The sequence below is a fragment of the Malus domestica genome, chromosome 08 (genome assembly GCF_042453785.1).
Source record: "Malus domestica chromosome 08, GDT2T_hap1".
Taxonomy (NCBI): Eukaryota; Viridiplantae; Streptophyta; class Magnoliopsida; order Rosales; family Rosaceae; genus Malus; species Malus domestica.
In genome coordinates, this window is record NC_091668.1 from 21,065,417 (window position 1) to 21,084,727 (window position 19,311).

Here is a 19,311-nt window from a genome sequence, read left to right on the forward strand (position 1 = left end):
GTGAAGGGTGACCTACTTATGCTCAGTCATGAGCCTCTCTACCTCTTACTGAATTTGCCTTTATTGGGGTAGCAGAGCTCTAGGCTGCCCCCGGTTGTGACCTACTGGTCTAGGCTTTTCTTCCATGTGTTCGGTTCTTTTATACTGCGACTGCGATGTATGTGGTAGGTTCCTAGCAGGCGAGCAAATTTCTCGTAAGCTACCGATTGAACTTAAGCCGGATGGTGTGACTGCTTCTCTCCGTCCTTCGTAATGCCTACTCTGATGTGAGGTGGTGGATGCTTCTTACGGGCCTAACCGTGACTGAACACTTCACCTAGAAGGTTACTCATGTTGATTATCGGAGTGTGGCCCCAACCGTGAATGTATGCTCGTCCGTTAGCCTAACCGAGAGTGCACGTTCCTCTGTACTCTCAGTCGAGAGTATACGTTATCTCGAGTGCCCAGTCAAGGGTGTACACTACCAGAATGCTTGGTTCATGACTAGTCGAGTGGCTGCTTGCCAAGACGCTACTAAAGAGGTTCGTAGTATGCCCTTGTCTTACTTCAAGAAACCTCGTCTGGGGCATGTTGTATCTTGGTGCACTGCAAGAGCTAATTCACCAACATCATCTATTGTGTGCAGGCGCTTGTCAACTTTATGACTTGTCAAGACAAGTGTGGTTCACTATTTGGATTGGAAGAGCTTAGACGGTATGCATCTCCTTGAGTAGTGGAAGTGTAATGGACTCCGAGCTTGAGATTTGAGTTGAGATATGTTAAATCTACGAAAAAATATGGTGAAAATACCCCCGATTCAATCATCAATCCAGAAATCTAAAGTCGGGATGATTGAACAGGTCTTGGATCGGTTTGGGCTGCTTGGGAGGCCATAGGGGTGGGTCCTTAGGTTGGACTGCGGAAGCAGGTCGAGTTGTAGGCATGAGTCAAACTGTGGGCGCGGGGCTGGGCCACTAGAGCACATGGGCTCTAGGCTCTCATCCGTACGACTTGGGCCTGCGAGTCTTGGGGTTAGCTTTGGATAGCACTGGCCTTAGGCCCGCAAGTGCTGGACTGCTCTAATTGCTGCAGTTGCTTGGGCCTCAGTTGCCATCGCAGCACAGTGGGCTTGTTGAATATAAATTGCCTTGAGTTGGGCTGGCTGCCTTGTGGCACGAGCCTAAGCCTGCTGCTGCGAAGTGGCTTACTCACCATGGGTAGTGGACTTGCCTAGGGCCGTTGTCGTGGTTGTTACCATGGTGGCTACCACGGTGGTGCCTCGTAGGGGTGGTGTTGCTCCACTAACTGTCATGTTGAGCCTCATGGATCGTCGTGGTCCAAATTCTCGAGCGTAGGAAGTTCCATTTGTTGTGGTTTCCGAATCTCTAGTCATCGTACTTTTCTTTTACGTTTATTCAAAGAATTTTTAAAAATAATTCTGGGAATAAGAACGTACAAAAAATCTACGAATGAACAAGAAACAAGAAACTTTTGAATGCAAGAGTCTTCTTCGAGCATGTGAATCAAGACTCTCAATGAACACACCAATTTGTGGATGCAAATTTCCGCCTTATTCTCCTTTGACGAAAATGTACCTGCAAAATAATAAAACCTAATATTAAGATCAAGAGCCTCACGAGCCCACGATGAATTGGGGGGGCTTTGGCCGAAGAATCTCTGATGCCAAAGTTAGAATTTGAGAGAGAAAGTATTTAGGAAATTTTTGGGAGAATGAACTTAGCTTTTTGGACGAAAATTGGACTATTTATAGGAGTGTCGCCAGCCCTATTTGGAGAAATAGTCACTGGCCACTTATGGTGATATTTTGAATATAATTGCAAGATATTATGTCAAATAATATCTTGCAATTAATTTGGTAATTAATCCCAATTTGAAAAGAATAATTGGGAGTTACCTTGTGGGTGAGGATTTGATGGGGAGTGATGAGAGGATTTCGAATAAGTACCATTTTTTATCATCTTTGACCTTGATTGAGCCGTTATTATCCGTTGCATGGGCGTGGCAATCTCAGTGTACCTTGAGGGTAATTTTATCCTTTTCACCCAAAAGTCCACATGTCACCTCCATAATTTTCTTAATTATTTTTTGCTCCACAATGCACATAATTTATGCATTTTCAAAAGAGTATGGCAAAAACAGCTGCATTTTGTGGTAAAAAAAAAATAGCTGCATTTCTTTGCTATCTAAAGAGTATGGCAAAAACAGAAAATTCCATGTAAGCTTTTGATTCAATTTTAGTTCATGTTTGTATTACCTTTTAAATGATGAATTTGGATGATATTACCTTTTGAATGATGAAATTAGATGATAGTATCTTTTGAATGACTATGGATTTGAATGATAAATTGAGAATGGATGTTTATTTTATAAAGTATTATTTTTTATACAAATATATGTATAATATATTAAAAATATTTAATCCCGTGAGGCTTCGCCTTACGCCTAGGCATGGCTATCCCTTTGACGCATCAGCCTTTTAATACATTGGTTGTCAAACAAATTATAATCATTTAAAAACCAATACGTTTAAGAGAAGCATGTTAGGGACTCATATGCCACAATATTCTCATCACACACCATTCCAATTAGACCTGGCGATCGTGTCGTATTTATTGGGTTTGTGTCGTTTTCATGACATGCCTGATAAGTTAACGGATCGTGTCATGTCGAGCTTGATAAAATAAACGGATAATATGACCCGACCAGTTATCTGTTAAAGAAAATATATTTTACTTCAATAAATAATCAAATGAAAATTATAATACTAGATTAGTATCTACAAACGATGTTGTCACTAAATTAATATTGATATACCTTGAACCCTAAAATCCAAATAAACGATGTAACATCGTCAAAGCGTAGAGGATGCGGTCACATCCATTGGCATAATTTTTTCATATATTTCACACTTTTAAATTCATTATTATGAATTGTTACTCATTTTCAACTCCACCTAAAAACAATGTTTACAAGGGTTTGGAGGGTAAATAATGATATACCCATCGTCAAAGTGTAAAAGATGCAATCACAAAAGTGTGCATATTTTATTTTATTTTTTTTACATTTTTCACACTTGTATATTATTTATTATGATTTTTATTGTGTTTTGGTATTTTGTAGGAAAAATGAAATTACATTAAAAATGCATAATGAACAGTCAAAGTTGACCACATGGAAGAAATCAATTATGACACTAAACTTCATTTGGCAGCTCGGACTGTGCTAACTATCTCAATCGGATAAGATAAATAGTCGCTAGACATTATTGCCCAAATTAGTCGGCCATTTAGTATTGGACTAAGGACGGACTATTTAATAGTACGTTTGGTACTGTACATGATAAATAGTATTGTTATTTATGAAAAAACAATTTCCATATTAGTTTTAAGAATTTTTTTTTAAATAAAATGAAAGAAACCAAAAAAACTTGATAGAATAATCCACAAATGAGGTCTTATTGGTCTTCTCCGATTTCGGTTTCGAAATGGCAGTTGTTTTGGCTGCAGATTTTTCCTTCTTGCCCGCCTCGAAGAGCTTGTACGAGGCCTTATCTTGATTAGCTTCCCTCTCGCCGTCGAGTTCTTTAGCTACAGCGCCAGTGTCTTACTCTAAATGCAAAAACTGTAAAATAAAAATTATCAAAAATCTCGAATTCAAGCACCATAATTGAAAACCCAGAAATAAGAATATGAAGAAATCGGGATCTAAAATCGCGAAATAAAGTACCAAGAAGTAGAAAACCTAGAAGAAAAAGTACCCAGAAGTAGAAAACATAGAAAAAATCAAGACCTAAAATCACAGTTTTAGTATTAGGTTTTGGCTGTGTGGGCTTCCTCTCTTTTATGGAGTCCTGGGTTTCGTCTACCACGCTGCTTATCTTCCTCTTTGAGCTCTTCCGTTGCTGGAGCCTCTGCTGGCGGTTAGGAGAGAGGGAAGAGATCAGCAATACCTTGGTTGAGAATGAGTTCGCGATGCTCAAAAGTATAGAGGGTTGGAGAAAAGTGAATGCGAGTGTGAACTCAACTAATTATACCAACGTACTTGAGAGGATAACTAAGCGGGTATAAGGTGTATTAAATTGGAAGGATTAGATTATTTTATATGGTGGCTATTTCACACATAAAACGCCAAACAACTTGGTCCGTATTGTTAATACTATATGGTCCCTTGTATGAGCTGCCAACAGAGGCCTAATAAAATTAGATATGCTCTTCATAGACAAACTTGGGATTTGCGATCCCAAGTAAGATCGGTTTAGGATCCTGGGATCCTTTTCTATCAAATAGGAAGGGTTATTGCACAAAATTCTTTTTTATCATGTCACTTCGTGTCGAATTAACTGGTCGTGCGAGAAATTGTTAGGTTTTTTTTTTCTTCTAATTCCAATTATTAGTACCCCTCTTTTTCCTTCCTCGTTGATTTTCCACATGGCAAAATCTAGAAACGTTCAATATTGAAACATTTGAATGCATAAGGAGGAGTTAGGTGTCACATGGATGCATGTATTTGGTGTTGGAACAAATAATTCTATTTGTAAATCCCAGCACAAAGTAATACAGATGGCAAAACCTACAGCATTGAAGTTCGAGAACCCCACCATCGCATGAACTGCATTCGGGGACCACTGAGTAGGCGTGCATTTCATGGAGTAAATCACCTTTTGGAAAAGACGTGGCATGGGAAAAGTAAATCCCAGCACGAAGTAATACGGATGGAGTTTGATAGCCCTCTTCTTAGCAGTGGCACCCTCGCCACACGGTTCATAGGCGCTATCATCCTTCACTCGCTTGACACCAACCCCAGGCAGAATCGCATGCTTGTATGTCTCGAGAAAATCCCAAAACAACTCTTCGGAATTGATCTCGACATGTGAAGCCTTGAAGAAGCCCACCTTGCCAGAAGAACCACCTTGACAGTACAATGGAGGAGAATATTCGTCACTTTTGCGATCGGAAGAAGACATCTCAAAATTCCTGCAAAAAGGTACGAAGAAAAATATTTAAAAGGCAGCTCGTGAGAAGGAAAACAAAAAATAATAATAAAGAAGGACCGCAGAGCCCAACGCCACAGTGCCAAGCCACATGAGGCCCCAGCCCACACTTTCTCTACTACATGCAGCCCAAGCCACTCCAGCCCAACACGGAAGGACGCCCGCGTCTCCCTCATCCTCTTCTTTCTCACACACAAGCCCAACAAGGACTAGAGAGCCGGCCCACGCCAGTCTCTCCTACTCTCTCTCCTCTCACCTGCACAGGCCCATGCCCAACAGCCATGGAAGCCCAACCCGAGTTGGCCTCCCCGCACCCCAGCACACCGTACACCTCATCGGCCCTTGCCGAGCCAATTTTTCAAGCCCCGGAGTTCCAAAAAATAAAATTAAAAGGAGGAAAATTTTAAATTTTTCTTACCTTGGTGCGGCACAGAGAAGAAAAACAACAACAAGAGACGACTCTTTGCAAGGACCAGAGATGAAGAAAACTAAGGGAAGGGGAACAAATTTCCTCTGGCTTATCTCTTCATTGTTGGAATGATGATTGTTCTCCAAATTTATTTAATCCCCTACTTAAGGCAGAATTAAATAGGTATTTGGAGCAATTGGTTTCCTTTTCCTAGAAGAAATCTATCTCCAAATCAAGAAATGAGATCTAGTTCAAATTGGGAAACAACTCTACAAGCCCATGCAGCTTGCGATTTCTACACCTACTACCATTTAATAATTCCCAATTGAAGATTGACTTCATTCAAGTAAGTAATCCCTATTTAAATCAATTAGGGATAATTACTCCATTATCTCAAGATATTATTTCTTATTTAATATCTTGAGAATATTTCTCCACAAAACTTTGGCCAATAGGATGCCGCCATGTGTAGGGTAAAACCCTAACACCATGGTCGGCCACTCCCCTATATTACCCCCAATTCTACAAATTTCAGTTAGTTTTTACACCCCCAAAAAGCCCTAAACACTTTACTCTTCTAAGAGAAACTAACTTAGGCATCGGAAATGCATTGGCCTAACCACCCCCCCCCAACCTCGTGGGCGCGTGAGGCTTAGGTCCTTCATCAAAGGCGTTGATTGTTTTATAGGTGCATGTTCGTTAAAGCTAGAGACGGCAGAAATTTGTATTAACAGAAAGTGAACAGTCAATTTCCATGATTAATCCCTGATATTTCAGAGTCCTAGGCTCTAGAATAGTTTTACGTAGAGATCCCACCAATCCATGTGAAATGTGATAGAGCATAAGCGAACAGTCAATTTCCATGATTAATCCCTGATATTTCAGAGTCCTAGGATCAGTCGGGCGTGAATAATGCAAAGTTCCAGACCGCAAATGCACGCCAGCTCCAAAACTAAAACAAGGCCGACAATGCATCTACTGTTAGAAATCATCCACGTGCAAATCGTGCTGTGGCAAATTCCAGAGTCCACGTTGTCCTTGTTCGGAGGGAAAGCGAAGGTCCTAATGGTAGGTAGGCTTCTTATGAGTGTGTAAATGAGATGTGTAAAATGATAATCCATAAACAACAAATAAAAGTAATGTTGGCTTCTTCTTTCCATGTGCAGAAAACAATATCAACGATGGCTGACCACTGCAACTGCAGATTGACAACCACCTCCAATAAAGGCATTAATCAAAAACAATTCCTCAGAGGCACAAACCAGTTTTCTCTTTGGCACATTGGAAACAAACGAATTTTTTGGAGCTCACTGCATTGTGCATCTTCTGCTGCTGCAGCTTCGCTGTTCCAGGCTGCACACACACTGGCTAACCTTAACCCGCAATTTGCCCAAAAAAATAAAAAATAAAAAACTTAACCCGCAAGGATTGATTGGTTTTGGTAATCATAACGTTTTCTCGGGGACAATACACCAGTGGATTGGTCGAAAAATCGATCAACTATTACAGCGTCTTTCATCCCAGCTACTAATCTGCATAATAGAGAAAAAATTAAATGAGCTGGTGAAGTTAAGCATCAATTGTAAATATATTGTCAGAACATTAAGAACTGACCAGCAAAATTAAAATACCATTTAACAAGGTTTAAGAGTTCATTTCGTTTTAAAAAACGAGACAGAAGTCCAACTAGATACATGGGAGTTGCATAGCAACTGGGGAGTGATCTTAACTCAAGCAATTACCACCGAAGGAGGGTGCTACCTAACTTAGGAGAAAATTTTCAATTTGCCGAAACACGGCTCAGTACACAAGTGTCATAATACAAGTGGTTGGAAATTTTTTTAAGTATCCAACCCCTTGTATTATGGCACTTGTGGCGCGTTTACGTAACGGTAATGAAAATAGGAGGAATTGAATTGAGAATGAATTGAATTGAGGAGGAGCCATAATCAGATTCCTATTGAAGCTGTTTACTTAAATGTTCTGGAATAGGAATAGAATTTCATAAAGCTATTTACTAATTCAACAGAATCAGAATATAAACCAGTATGATTACTAAAATGCCCTTGTCCCAAATCAAATATTTTATATACTTTAATGGGTTTATAAAGGATAGTCTTGGAAATAAAAAAAAAGTAAGTGAGGGCATAAAGGGAACAAAAGTGTCATTCCGATTACCCAAATAATTAGGAATTGGATTACCACCTATATCTAGGGAATCCAATTCCACCAATACAAGGAATTGAATTCCAAAATTTGTGTGGGCCCCACTGCTTTTTTTATTCCTCTATGTTTAGTAAACACCGGAGTATTCCGTAATCGAAATTCAATTCTACATTCTCATTCCGATTACAGATACGTAAACGCACCATTGGTCTACTAGGCCATGTTTCCGACACAGTAAAAAAACTCTCCTAACTTAGAGGCTGACCTACCGTTATGATGGGGATCATTCTTCCACAGGAAGGCTTGGTCCAATAGGCCCATGAGGCTTCTTCTCATACTCGCTTCTAGAATTGGCCTCTTTACTTCTAACTTGAATGGTTTTCTCACCATTGCACACTCACTTGTTAGCGCAATGTACGCAACTTTGTTTTTTACAAAGAAAAGCATATATATAGGAAATGGTCACGTAGTTTCCTTTTGTGAGAGAAAGTCTTTTCCTTGGTAAGCAAGCTACCCATTTTGGCTTTGGCTGCTAACTTCAAAAGTCCACCAGTCAACAGTAAACTGAAAAAGAAATGTATTGCCAATATTGTCATATTCATATCTTTTCTTGCTCTCCAAGGCGCATCATAAACGTTATAAATACAACACCTCATAGTTCCAATCAAATATGCCCTTTACAAAAAAGGAAAGAAAAATCAAGTCCAAAAAAACACTTGACTAATTTACAAAGATTCAAGGCCATGTCTACTGCTGGTTATAGTCTTGCTGAAGCACATGTGCTGAGAGACCTCCACAAGAAGAAGATGAAGATGGAAAGAGAAGAACGGGTGGAGTCGGGCACAACTAAATCTGGAAAGACCGAAATGGTACAGTCCAAGGGTTGTTGTTCGTGTTGTTCGTGGGTGTTGCAGAAAGTTCGTCGTAGCAATGTTCATGGCTCTAGTTCAGCTGAAGCTGCAGAAAATGGAACTTGAATCGAACATAAAGTTTAGTTGTTTATTGTGAACAAGTTGAGAATTTGGAGTATAAAGTTTAAAGTTTGATTGAACTTGTAATTCTTGTATTTATCCTATCTCTCTTAGTGTTTTTACTCCTACCTCATGGATGAATCGGAAAAACCCTAACTAATTGAATTGTAATATTTTGGAATTCTAGGTACGGTGATAATTGTTACGTAACTTCAGTATTGTGTGTTTCTGCCTTGGGTTTTAATTGAGTTGGGAGCTAGTTTATATACATCATTATTGACATCTTTTCACATAAATGAAAAACTAGCATTCATGCATGCGCTTTTGCACATGTGAAAGACTTTTCTTTTATCACGGTGCGCTACGCGCGATTTACAAATTTTTATTCACGCAAGCTAAGCGCTAATTTTTATTCAACAGCTTAGTTTTTAATGACATGTGCAGAGAGACTAGTTTTCAATTTTATCGGATGCCCCAAAGGGACGGCTAGTTTTTAATTAAATTCTCGAATTGTTATTGCAAACAACATACTTGGTTGCAACACCATAAACAAATTTATGCAAAAAAATTACAATCCCTTTAAATCAAGTACTGAATAAAATCATAATTTTGAAGTTGCATTGGGTTTTTGATGATTAAATTTAAATTACATATTTTCACAAACTTAATAATCTCTAAGGAATAAAAATGATAAGAAATTGCTTAAGATGAGGAAGAACCGAACCAAGTGAGACCTGAACCAAGTGAGGTGCATCAAGAATGAGAATTGAAAGGTTCTTGCTACAGAGAACGCAGTCAAAGACAGTTGGAGAGCTTATTTTCATAATTTTTTCAATGAAGGACACAAAAGGAATACTTCTTTGGGGGGAGTTGAGTAACTCGAAAGAGTGTAGAAACTACTCCTTCTACCGCTGAATTAGGAAGGAAGAAGTGGTTGTAGCTTTGAAAAAGATGAAGCATAGAAAAGCAGTGCACCCAGATGATATACCGATTGAAGTGTGGAAGGTCTTGGGAGAGACAAGAATAGCATGGCTCACAAACCTTTTCAATAAGATTTTCAAAACAAAGAGCACTTTGGTGCCTATCTAGAAGAATAAGGGTGACATATAAAATTACATGAAAGGGGTATTAAGTTATTGAGTCATACAATGAAGCTCTAGGAGAGAGTAATTGAGTATAGACTGTGGCAAGAGACACGGGTCTTAGACAACCAATTTGGGTTCATTTCAGGGCGCTCAACCATGGAGGCAATTTATCTTTCACAAAGATCAATGGAAAGATATAGAGATATGAAAAATGATTTGCACACGGTCTTTATAGATTTGGAAAAAAAAAACGTATGATAGGGTCCCAAGAGACATTCTTTGGAGGATTTTAGAGAAGAAAAGAGTACGAGTAGTATATATCCAAACTATAAGGATATGTATGATAGAGTAAGGACTACCGTAAGAACTCATGAAGGACAAACCGAAAGCTTCCCCATAACTGTAGAGTTACCTCAAGGCTCATCTTTAAGTCCTTACCTTTTTGCATTGATAATGGACGAGTTAAAGGGACATATTCAAGATGATATTCGTTGGTGTATGCTTTTCGCAGATGATATAGTGTTGATAGATGAAACTCAAGAAGGAGTAAATGCAAAGCTTAACCTTTGGAGAGAAGTGTTGGAATCTAAAGGTCTTCACCTAAGTCGGTCAAAGACAAAGTATATGGAGTGCAAGTTCAATGCGAACGAGGGCTCAAATGAGTTAGGGGTGAGGATTGAAGATCAGGAAGTACCAAAGAGCAACCGTTTTCACTACCTAGGATCTATCTTGCAAAAGAAATGAGAGTTAGATGGAGACCTTAACCATAGATACAAGCTAGATGGATGAAGTAGAAGAGTGCATTTGGTGTGTTGTGTGACCGTCATATGTCACCAAAGCTCAAGGGAAAATTTAGACGGCAATAAAGCCAGCAATGCTTTATGGCACGGAATATTGGGCGGTGAAGCATTAACATATATTGAGTGTAGCGGAGATAAGAATGCTTCGTTGGATGTGTGGGCGCACGAGAAAGGATAAGAGTCGAAATGAGGATATCCGAGGTAAAGTAGGAGTAGCCGAAATTGAAGAAAAGATGGGAGATAATTGGTTACGATGGTTTGGACATGTGAAACGAAGGCATACATACGCTCTGGTTAGAAATGCAATTATGAGACAGGGGTTCAGGGCTGAAGGGGTAGAGGAAGACCTAGGAAGACTTTGAAAGATACTCTAAGAAAAGACTTGGAGTACTTGGATCTAACGTAAGACGTGGTACAAAACCGAGCGCAATGGCATTCTAGGATTCATATAGCCAATCTCACTTAGGGCCCGTTTGATATATTATTTTTTTCACTAAAAACTGCTTCACTTTAAAGTTAAGCAATAAAAATGTGTTTGGTAAAGTAAAATGTCCTGCTTATTTTAAAAACAATGGGCTCTAGACAACAACTTTTAAAAGCAATCTGTAGGTTGCTTTTAAAAGATACTTTAATAAAAAGTAAAGTTAGGTCTTTAATAAATATGTTCAATTGTTGTACATTCATTAATTTTTTTAAATGACATTATTTAGCCTTCCACACATATTTTATCCTTTATAGAATAAAGTAAATGCTACAACCTACCACTACTAATACTAACCATACAGCATCACCGCCGCTACAACCACCATTTTTGCCACCACCACCGCCTTAGCCATAACCTCCACCACAGTCACCATAATCAACATTGTCACCACCATCATTACTGCCACCGCTAGCATTGCCACAACCACCACTACTACCATTGTTACCACCATCGATTCCACCACCACCATTACCGCAACTCCCACTACCACCATCATTGCCGCCCACCACCACCATTGCCACTGCAATCACAACCACACTACCGGTGCTACCACCATCCTACCACCATTGTTACCTCTCCACCCAACCAACACATCCCACTATTAGCACCACCACCACACCTCCACCACAACCATCACCACCATTACCATCACTGTTGTCGTTGCCCCCACTCTTACTACTATGTCTATTTGTCATTGTATACAATTATATCACTTTTATATTAAATTTTACCAAACGCTTTTACGTTGTTTTTCATACTTACAACACTTTTAAAATTCAGTTAACCAAATGCTTATCAACTTTATTTTACAGCTGATTATTCTTAAAGCACTGTAGAAGCAGTTTATTAAAAAAGCACAGTAATCCCAAACTGACCCTTAGTGGGAAAAGGCTTTGTTATTGTTATTGTTGTATCGATCTGCAATATATGAATGGTTAACTCGTAGGCATCTCAGTACATTTATTGACATTAAGAGTGAGACCAAAATTATCACCAAAAAATTAAAGGAAAAAAAGATATAAAACACAAAGAAAGTAAAGGCAAAATAATCAAACCAAGCCAAGACAACACTATTTAACCCATATCGTTGCGATGGTTCACTTCCTAATTCCATAACTTTCTCAACTTTTATAGTTCAAACGCAGTTTGATTCCTCTCTTCTTTAAAATATATAATCTCAGCAAACTAAACTTTAAAAAGTATAGTAAAAAGCTATCAGAAAATTCTTAGGAAACAAGACATTTTAGAAAACTTGGTAGAAAATTATTTAAATGAAGATATAGTACGTGGGGAAGTTTCACTTTTGGGCCTGTTTTCTCCAATAATAAATAAATGAGGAAGGCATAAATATTGAACAGATAAATAGAATAAATTCATCCCATTTCTAATCCCCTTCAAAGACGACATATAATATGCAAAACACGCATGTAGAAAAGTAGAAAACAAATACAAGTAACAAACGAAATGTAGAATGGTAAAGAGAGAAAGGAATCAAACCACTATGTATAGGAAGTTGAGGTTTTACCATAAAATTAATTGGCAATATAAGAAGTAGCCCAACTTATTTATAAGCCTATGCAAGGTCCCTCCTCCCTTCAATGTGGGATTCATTCTCAACACACACCCTCACATGTGGCGAATTTTTAAGCCTAACATGTGGACAACACAAATGGGGTGACGTGGAGCACATGCGGCCGTTGGGTTTCACACGTGGCAAACCTGCTTTGATACCGTGTAGAAAGTTGAGGCTCCACCATAAATCCAATTCGCAATATAAGAGTAGCCCAACTTACGTAGGCCATCTCCAATGGAGCGGGCTAAAGGGTTATAGGGCCTGATTTGGACAAAATCCATCTTCAATCGAATGCTGGGCCAAAAAAATAGTGGAGCCACCCAGGCCAAAACATGGCCAAAAGGCTATCGAGCTGGGCAAGGTTAGCCTGGTACCCAGCCCATTTTCTGGGCCCTACCAGATGCAGCTGCAATGAGTTGGATAGATCCAACGGCTAGGGTTGGTACTAATTGGTACTATAATTTACATTTATGTTATATTTATTTGTTTAAGAGTGTTTTGGGGAGCTGAGCATGCACACGTTTTTGTCATGTACTTGGGATTGTTGTGCAATTAACCTCTTTTTCAGCTCTGAATAATTATTAGTAGTTTAATTAAAATAAGGGTTTTTATCAAAAATTGTCCCTGAAATTGACCATCACCATCAAGATGGTCATTGAAATTGAAAATCAATCAATGTAGTCACCGAAAATAAATGTCGCAAATCAATGTGGTCATTCCATCACAATTCTGTTAAAAATTTTGTGAAGTGCTGATATGGCACATAAATGGGCCCCATAAGTCCTTTTTTCTTGCAAATTTTCCTTGAAATTGACCTGCAATATCAAAATGGTCCTTGAAATTGACATGCGACATCAAAATGGTTCCTGAAATTGAAAATTGATCAATGTAGTCCCGCAAGTAAGTGTCTCAAATAAATGTAGTCTTTCTGTCACAATTTTGTCAAAAAAAAATTTATGTGCTGATGTGACACATTAATGGGTCACACAAGTCTAATTAAATTTAAAAAAAAATTACAAATAGGCTTAATAATTTAATAGTTAATAAAAAAAATTGTCAACCCAAAAACCCAGTCCTACAATCACATCTGATCCGAGTCCACATTTCTCTACCTCTTTTGCTTTCTATTCTCTAAAAAAATCTCAATAAACTCATATTTACACACTTTGACACCCTTCACTGAATTGAACTAGATCGAGATCACCTGTGGTGACGGCTTAGCCGATTGTACTTCTGAGACACCACTATTAACATTTAGGCGATCAACATCCTCACAACTTTAATCTTGGAAAGCTTGTTCGGCACTTCCCTGGTAGTTTGGTGATGCAAACAACGGTGAGGTCTGCCTTGAGATAATGAGGTTATAACCGAGGTACCTCTATTGTTGGTTGAAAACTATTTCCATACCCCCTCTTAGGTCTTGGTTAAGCCTTGTGCCTTTGAGAATTTATGGAAGAGATGTTTCTTCGGAGTAGGCCCTACTATAAGAAAAAAAACTTCATTGTGCAAATAGGTATTTAGACAACTTTTTTTTTATTAATTATTAAACCCACAATAGCACATAACAAATTTTTTTTTACAAAATTGTAGCGAATGGATCATATAGATTTGCGACACCTACTTTCAAGGACTACATTTTCAATTTCAAGGATCATCCTAATGTTGTGGGTCAATTTCAGGGACTCTTTGTGATAAAAAAAATTATAAAAAATTATAAAAAAAAAAACCCATAAATCTTGTGGGGCCCATTTATATGCCACATCATCACTTAACAGAATTTTTGACAGATTGTGACGGAATGACCACATTGATTTATGACACCTATTTTCAGGGACTACATTAATTGATTTTTAATTTCAGGGATCATCTTGATGGTAAGGATCAATTTCATGGACCATTTGTGATAAAAACCCTTAAATTAATTGATAAATTTAAGAATAAATTTAAAACTAATAAATTATTAAGGGGTTACGTTTAGCCTATTTGGTTGGAGATAGTATATGAATATGACTTGACACTATTCATTAAAAAGTGATTTTATGCAGAGCTATAATTCTAGACGGGACTATGTTTAACTCTTTCAGTTAGAATTTAGAAATGACCTTATAAGCCCATACAAGTTTCCTCCTCCCATCAATGTGTGGGATTCATTCCCAACACTACTGCTTTGTCCAACAACTGAACTTCATGCTTAATGCACAAGTATCACACAATTATGTACTCTAATTTTTTTTTAAGTACTTTTATCCCAAAAAAAAAAAAATCAAATAGATCTTCAAGTGACAATGAAAATAAAAAAGAAATTCAAAATTTGAATAGTTCGCTCTATTATATATTTGACTTACTCAAAATTAAAGTTTGATCGTGAATTTAAACAAAAATTTAAAGAGAAAAATTCGAATACATGAAAGAATAAATTGAATTAAAAGAAGAGAATTATTATTAGCACTCTAAAATTTTCATTCTACACTCCTAACTTTTTATATTTAGAAAGAAAAATATACTTGTGAGGAATGTAAAATAAGATTTTTGAAGTATTAATAACACTTCTCTAAAAGAATTAGACGATAACAACTTGTCAAAAGTGGTCATTTCTTTGAAAGGGAGAGAACCATTAATAAGGGCATCTTATTGTAAACTTCTCGTTTACTCAACAATTGTGGGTACCCAACTAACTAGCTTTTTACACGAAGAAAAAAAAAACCCCAATGATTTTGACCCACTAACATGACTTGTGTCACACGTTAACTTTTTAGTTTTTATAATTTGATCATCACAGAAACCGTCATTTTATATCCACTTCACGTAACAACAATTGTTTTAGTACAAACCATACAGCTCATCATCACTATTATCTTTCTTTTTTCGTTTAAGATAAGAAGATTCACTCATCTTTTCCTCCACATCTGTAAGATGAACCCAATTTCGTTGCATTTATACAATAATATAAATTGATAAAATGTTGAAAAATAGAGTCTTACATCCAAAACTTCAAACAAAATAAGTCACAATCTATACGTAATGGTATTACTCCTAATTGCACTGTGACTTCTGGAATAAATTATAATATCTATAAAATTATGCAAGTGATTAAGTTGAGATAATAGAGTGTTGGGTTTCTATCTATGTCTTCAGAATTTGAAACTACCGTATCTCCTAAATTATTATAATAGTTTCAAATTTTATTCCATACCTATTAGTAGTAAAATTTAAACAAAAAATTAAAATAATATTAATATGTTTAGCAGTGCATCGCAAACCCGTTATAGTTTGATAAAATCTTATGCCATTTAAAATCACCAACAAGCAATTTCGTCTTTTGCCACTCCAAAGGTTGCAAAGTCAAGACTCAAAGCCGGCATAAGCAAATCCGTCAACGGTCAAATCGGAAAAAGCAAGATGACTGCGTGCTCCCCAAGAAAGCATAAACCTCCTATAAATATACTAATCTCATCACCCTCTGAATACTTCCCATCGATTACAATTTCCCCATATTTCTTCCCCAAATTCAACACCAAAAACTCTACGGCATGTCGGCGGTAGGCTATGGTTTTGCTGAAGCATATGTGCTGAGGGACCTCCACAAGAAGAAGATGAAGACGGAAAGAGAAGAAAGAGCCAAGCTCGGCAGGGCGGAGTTGGAACCGGAAATGGTAACGTCGAGTGGTTGCTTCTTCTTCTCGGTGTTGAAAAAAGTCCATCCAAGCAATGTTCAAAGGACTTGTTCTGCTGAAACTGAAGAAGTTGGAACTTTGAACCATAGAGATTACGGAAACTGAAGAAAACAAGACATGGCTAAAAGAACAAATCCCCAGGGAAACATCGAAGCATATCCGCTGGCGGAAATATAGTAGCTAAGGCGTCTGCAACAAAGTAGCTTTTTCGAAACTCATGCTGGACGGAGATGGTGAAGTCCAATCTCTTGTGTGCTGTATATATAAGACATTGTTCTATTGAATGATTATTTTTGCATAAAACTCTTTTGTCAGTCAAGCTCTAATAAAACATGATCGCTAGTTATTTCAACCTAACAATTATAAAGTACCGGATATAATTCCCAAAACAAAAGGTTACAAATGTGTACAGAACTTGTAAGACCCTCTAAACTCGTATACAAACTCACGAAAACTCTGCAAATTCATATTCGTTAGTTTGCTTTATGGCGGAAAGCATGTCGGAATTCAGACTTTTGGCCCTAGCGGAGAAAACAGCAACTCTCAATCGAGAGCCAAGAAAGAAAGTCCTCGCAACAGAAGGCTTACTCAAATCCAAATTCTTAGGATATGTCTGAAAATTAAAAGAATGGAACTCCATTTTGCACCTGAAATGTTCCGGATACATATTTCGGTCCAAGGAATGAACCATATGTTTACTCAAACACAATCTGCTAGCAGCTTCATCGACCATCCGATCATGTTTTTGTTCTAGTAGTACTACTATGGTCGTTGAACCGAAGCTTGTGCTCGAAAACAAAATCACCATTATTACAACTAGTAGTACAACTATGGTGTTGAAGGGACCGAAACCAATAAAAATAAGCTCGTGGTCGTCTCCTGGAAAATATAGCACCCCATTGTATGCAAAGGAGACCTCCGCAAGGTTATCACTATAAGTATCGCGGGGATGACACAGCTTCGAGCTTACAAGTAGATAGATTATGAGTTTTGTTTTCCATCTGAACTTTTAAAGTGTTTTTGTATAAATCGTGAATTTTTCTTATTTACTAACCTCGTCAATATAAGACTAAAAAAATATTAATGTTTTTGGGTCTTTATAAGGATATGTATAAGTAATGAATGAACATTAAATTAAACATTTTGATGACACGTAATATTACTTGCAAATTTGGTCTAAAAATTTAATCTACGCATTACTCTTTACTGATGATGAGACTTGAATTGGAATGGATATTTAAAAATAGCAACCAACATAGCTACTAGCTAGTAAATAAATTAACAACCAAACAAAAATTTGTAAAAATTGAAAAAAATAAACATGCACATAGCATTTCGAACTTAGGACCTCTCATTAATTTTAAACAACAAAAACCATTGCTTCTAATTAAACATCTTGATCATTTAGCCAAATTTTATAAATTTATACATTATGAAAAGAAGCACACATGGTGGTTTGAACCTAAGACCTTCTCATTCATTTTAAACAACAAAACCACTAGTTCTAGTTAAATTTCTTTGTCACTAAACCAAATTTTATAAATTTATACTCTTATAAAAACATATATAAATATACCGCCTTAATAATTTTGGTGCCCCCAATTTTTTTGGGCCCTGAACGGTCGCCCTGCCCGCACTGGACCTGGGCCGGGCCTGGAGAAGACCTCCAGGCACCTTTCGCAGATTCATCGCGGCCGAGGGGGGGGGGAAGAATTCTCAACACCTTGCACCTACACTCAGCATCAAGTTGGATGTCATGTCCTTTCCAAGAAAATAAGAATCCGCGATTGAAGTGCGCCAAGGCTTGGACAGAGACTTGCATTAGAAAATAAATTTGTTGCTTGGAAGTCGGCAAAGGATTTCAACCAGTACAACGTCAGGGAGATCGTCAATTGATGATGACCGTCTTTCGGCTGATGATATCTTTGATCTTTTTTACTGACAAGAAATCGGCAACCCAAGAGACGATTGGGATCTCTTCCTTCCTTCGGCTTGAGTATCACACTTAGCGTCCCTGGATGATTGACTTCCTGCAAGATTTCGCATACCTCGTAAGAAAAAGAGTCTAATTGCCCATCAAAATATCAATACTTGCGGGTACATTAGTCAAACGAAAACCATCAGTCTAATGGAAAAGCTCTTACCACCCTCGGATATTCCATTTAAGATTTTCGGATCCATGTTTAAATGAATAAAAAAAGGAGATGGTAAACACCATTTTCTTGAAGTTCTAATCAAACCGTTATCGTTTCACATAAATAATTTCAAAACGTAAAACGCATCTTGTCATTTTCTAGCAATAGATATATGATATAGAAAATAATATTTTAATTTTTAAATAAGAGGAAGTGTAGATAGATGTCTGATAAAAAATCAAAAATTAAATTTAGTCTATAGACTTTATTTAATGTCGCCACATGCATTCAATGTCATTTTTTATTTTTTATTTTTTTTATTTTTTTGTCTTTTTATTTTATAATTTCGTGGTGTCTATTGAAACCAAATTCACACACCGTCGCTAACGAAGGAGGTTGGCAAGTCTGGTTACCGGTTAGAAAGCAAATAACCATAGTCAAAACCTTGACACCCTTTTAACACAAATTAAAAAATGACAGGCAATGAGTACGCCCCACTAACATGAGTGCGTCGCATGTTAACTTTTAGTTTTTGGTCGTCACCGATTGCATCACATCAACTGTCTTTTTATATCCACTTTACACAACAAGAATTGGTTCATCACAAACCAAACACATTAGCACTTGTATTTTCTTTTTGTTGTTTGAGATAAGTAGATTCTTTTAATTTTGTCTTTAAAAAAGTTACAAAGAAGATTCTTTACGGATATTGATGGGTCGATTTTATATTATATAGGGTAATATTTTACCTTATTTTTAGTAGGTTTTGATAATTATTTTGGTTGAATTTTGATACTTTATTTTGTATTTTCAATATAGGACATTCAACTTCCCCTGAATCAAAATATGACCAAACGGACAAATTTTAGAGTGATTCAAATTGGAGGACGTTCATATGTCTCTTAGCGTGTTCGTGTCAAAATTTCGGTTTTTTCTACCAAACTGTTATTTTCTGGCGATGGAATAAAGAAGCAATGTGAGTTGTTTGAAAGTGACGTTTATGGGCTTAATTGCGATTTTTGAA

General features: G+C 37.3%; 1 protein-coding gene and 1 pseudogene across 1 annotated transcript; one reads left to right on the forward strand and one right to left on the reverse strand.

The window, feature by feature from the left end:
• Window positions 1-3,245: 3,245 nt before the first annotated feature.
• On the reverse strand, window positions 3,246-5,543 carry LOC139198346 (uncharacterized). The gene is made up of 3 exons (XM_070826964.1): window positions 5,409-5,543; window positions 4,598-4,973; window positions 3,246-3,621 (listed from the first exon to the last, which is right to left on the reverse strand). The coding sequence occupies exons 2-3, from the start codon at window positions 4,961-4,963 to the stop codon at window positions 3,604-3,606; spliced, it is 384 nt and encodes a 127-aa protein (XP_070683065.1). The 5' UTR covers window positions 4,964-4,973; window positions 5,409-5,543; the 3' UTR covers window positions 3,246-3,603.
• Window positions 5,544-13,809: 8,266 nt separating this feature from the next.
• On the forward strand, window positions 13,810-13,944 carry LOC139198486 (U4 spliceosomal RNA; annotated as a pseudogene).
• The last annotated feature ends 5,367 nt before the right edge of the window (window positions 13,945-19,311 follow it).

Bases quoted from the DNA above. Each gene is read 5' to 3' on its own strand.
- LOC139198346 (XM_070826964.1), bottom strand. From the start codon at position 4,963: ATGTCTTCTTCCGATCGCAAAAGTGACGAATATTCTCCTCCATTGTAC.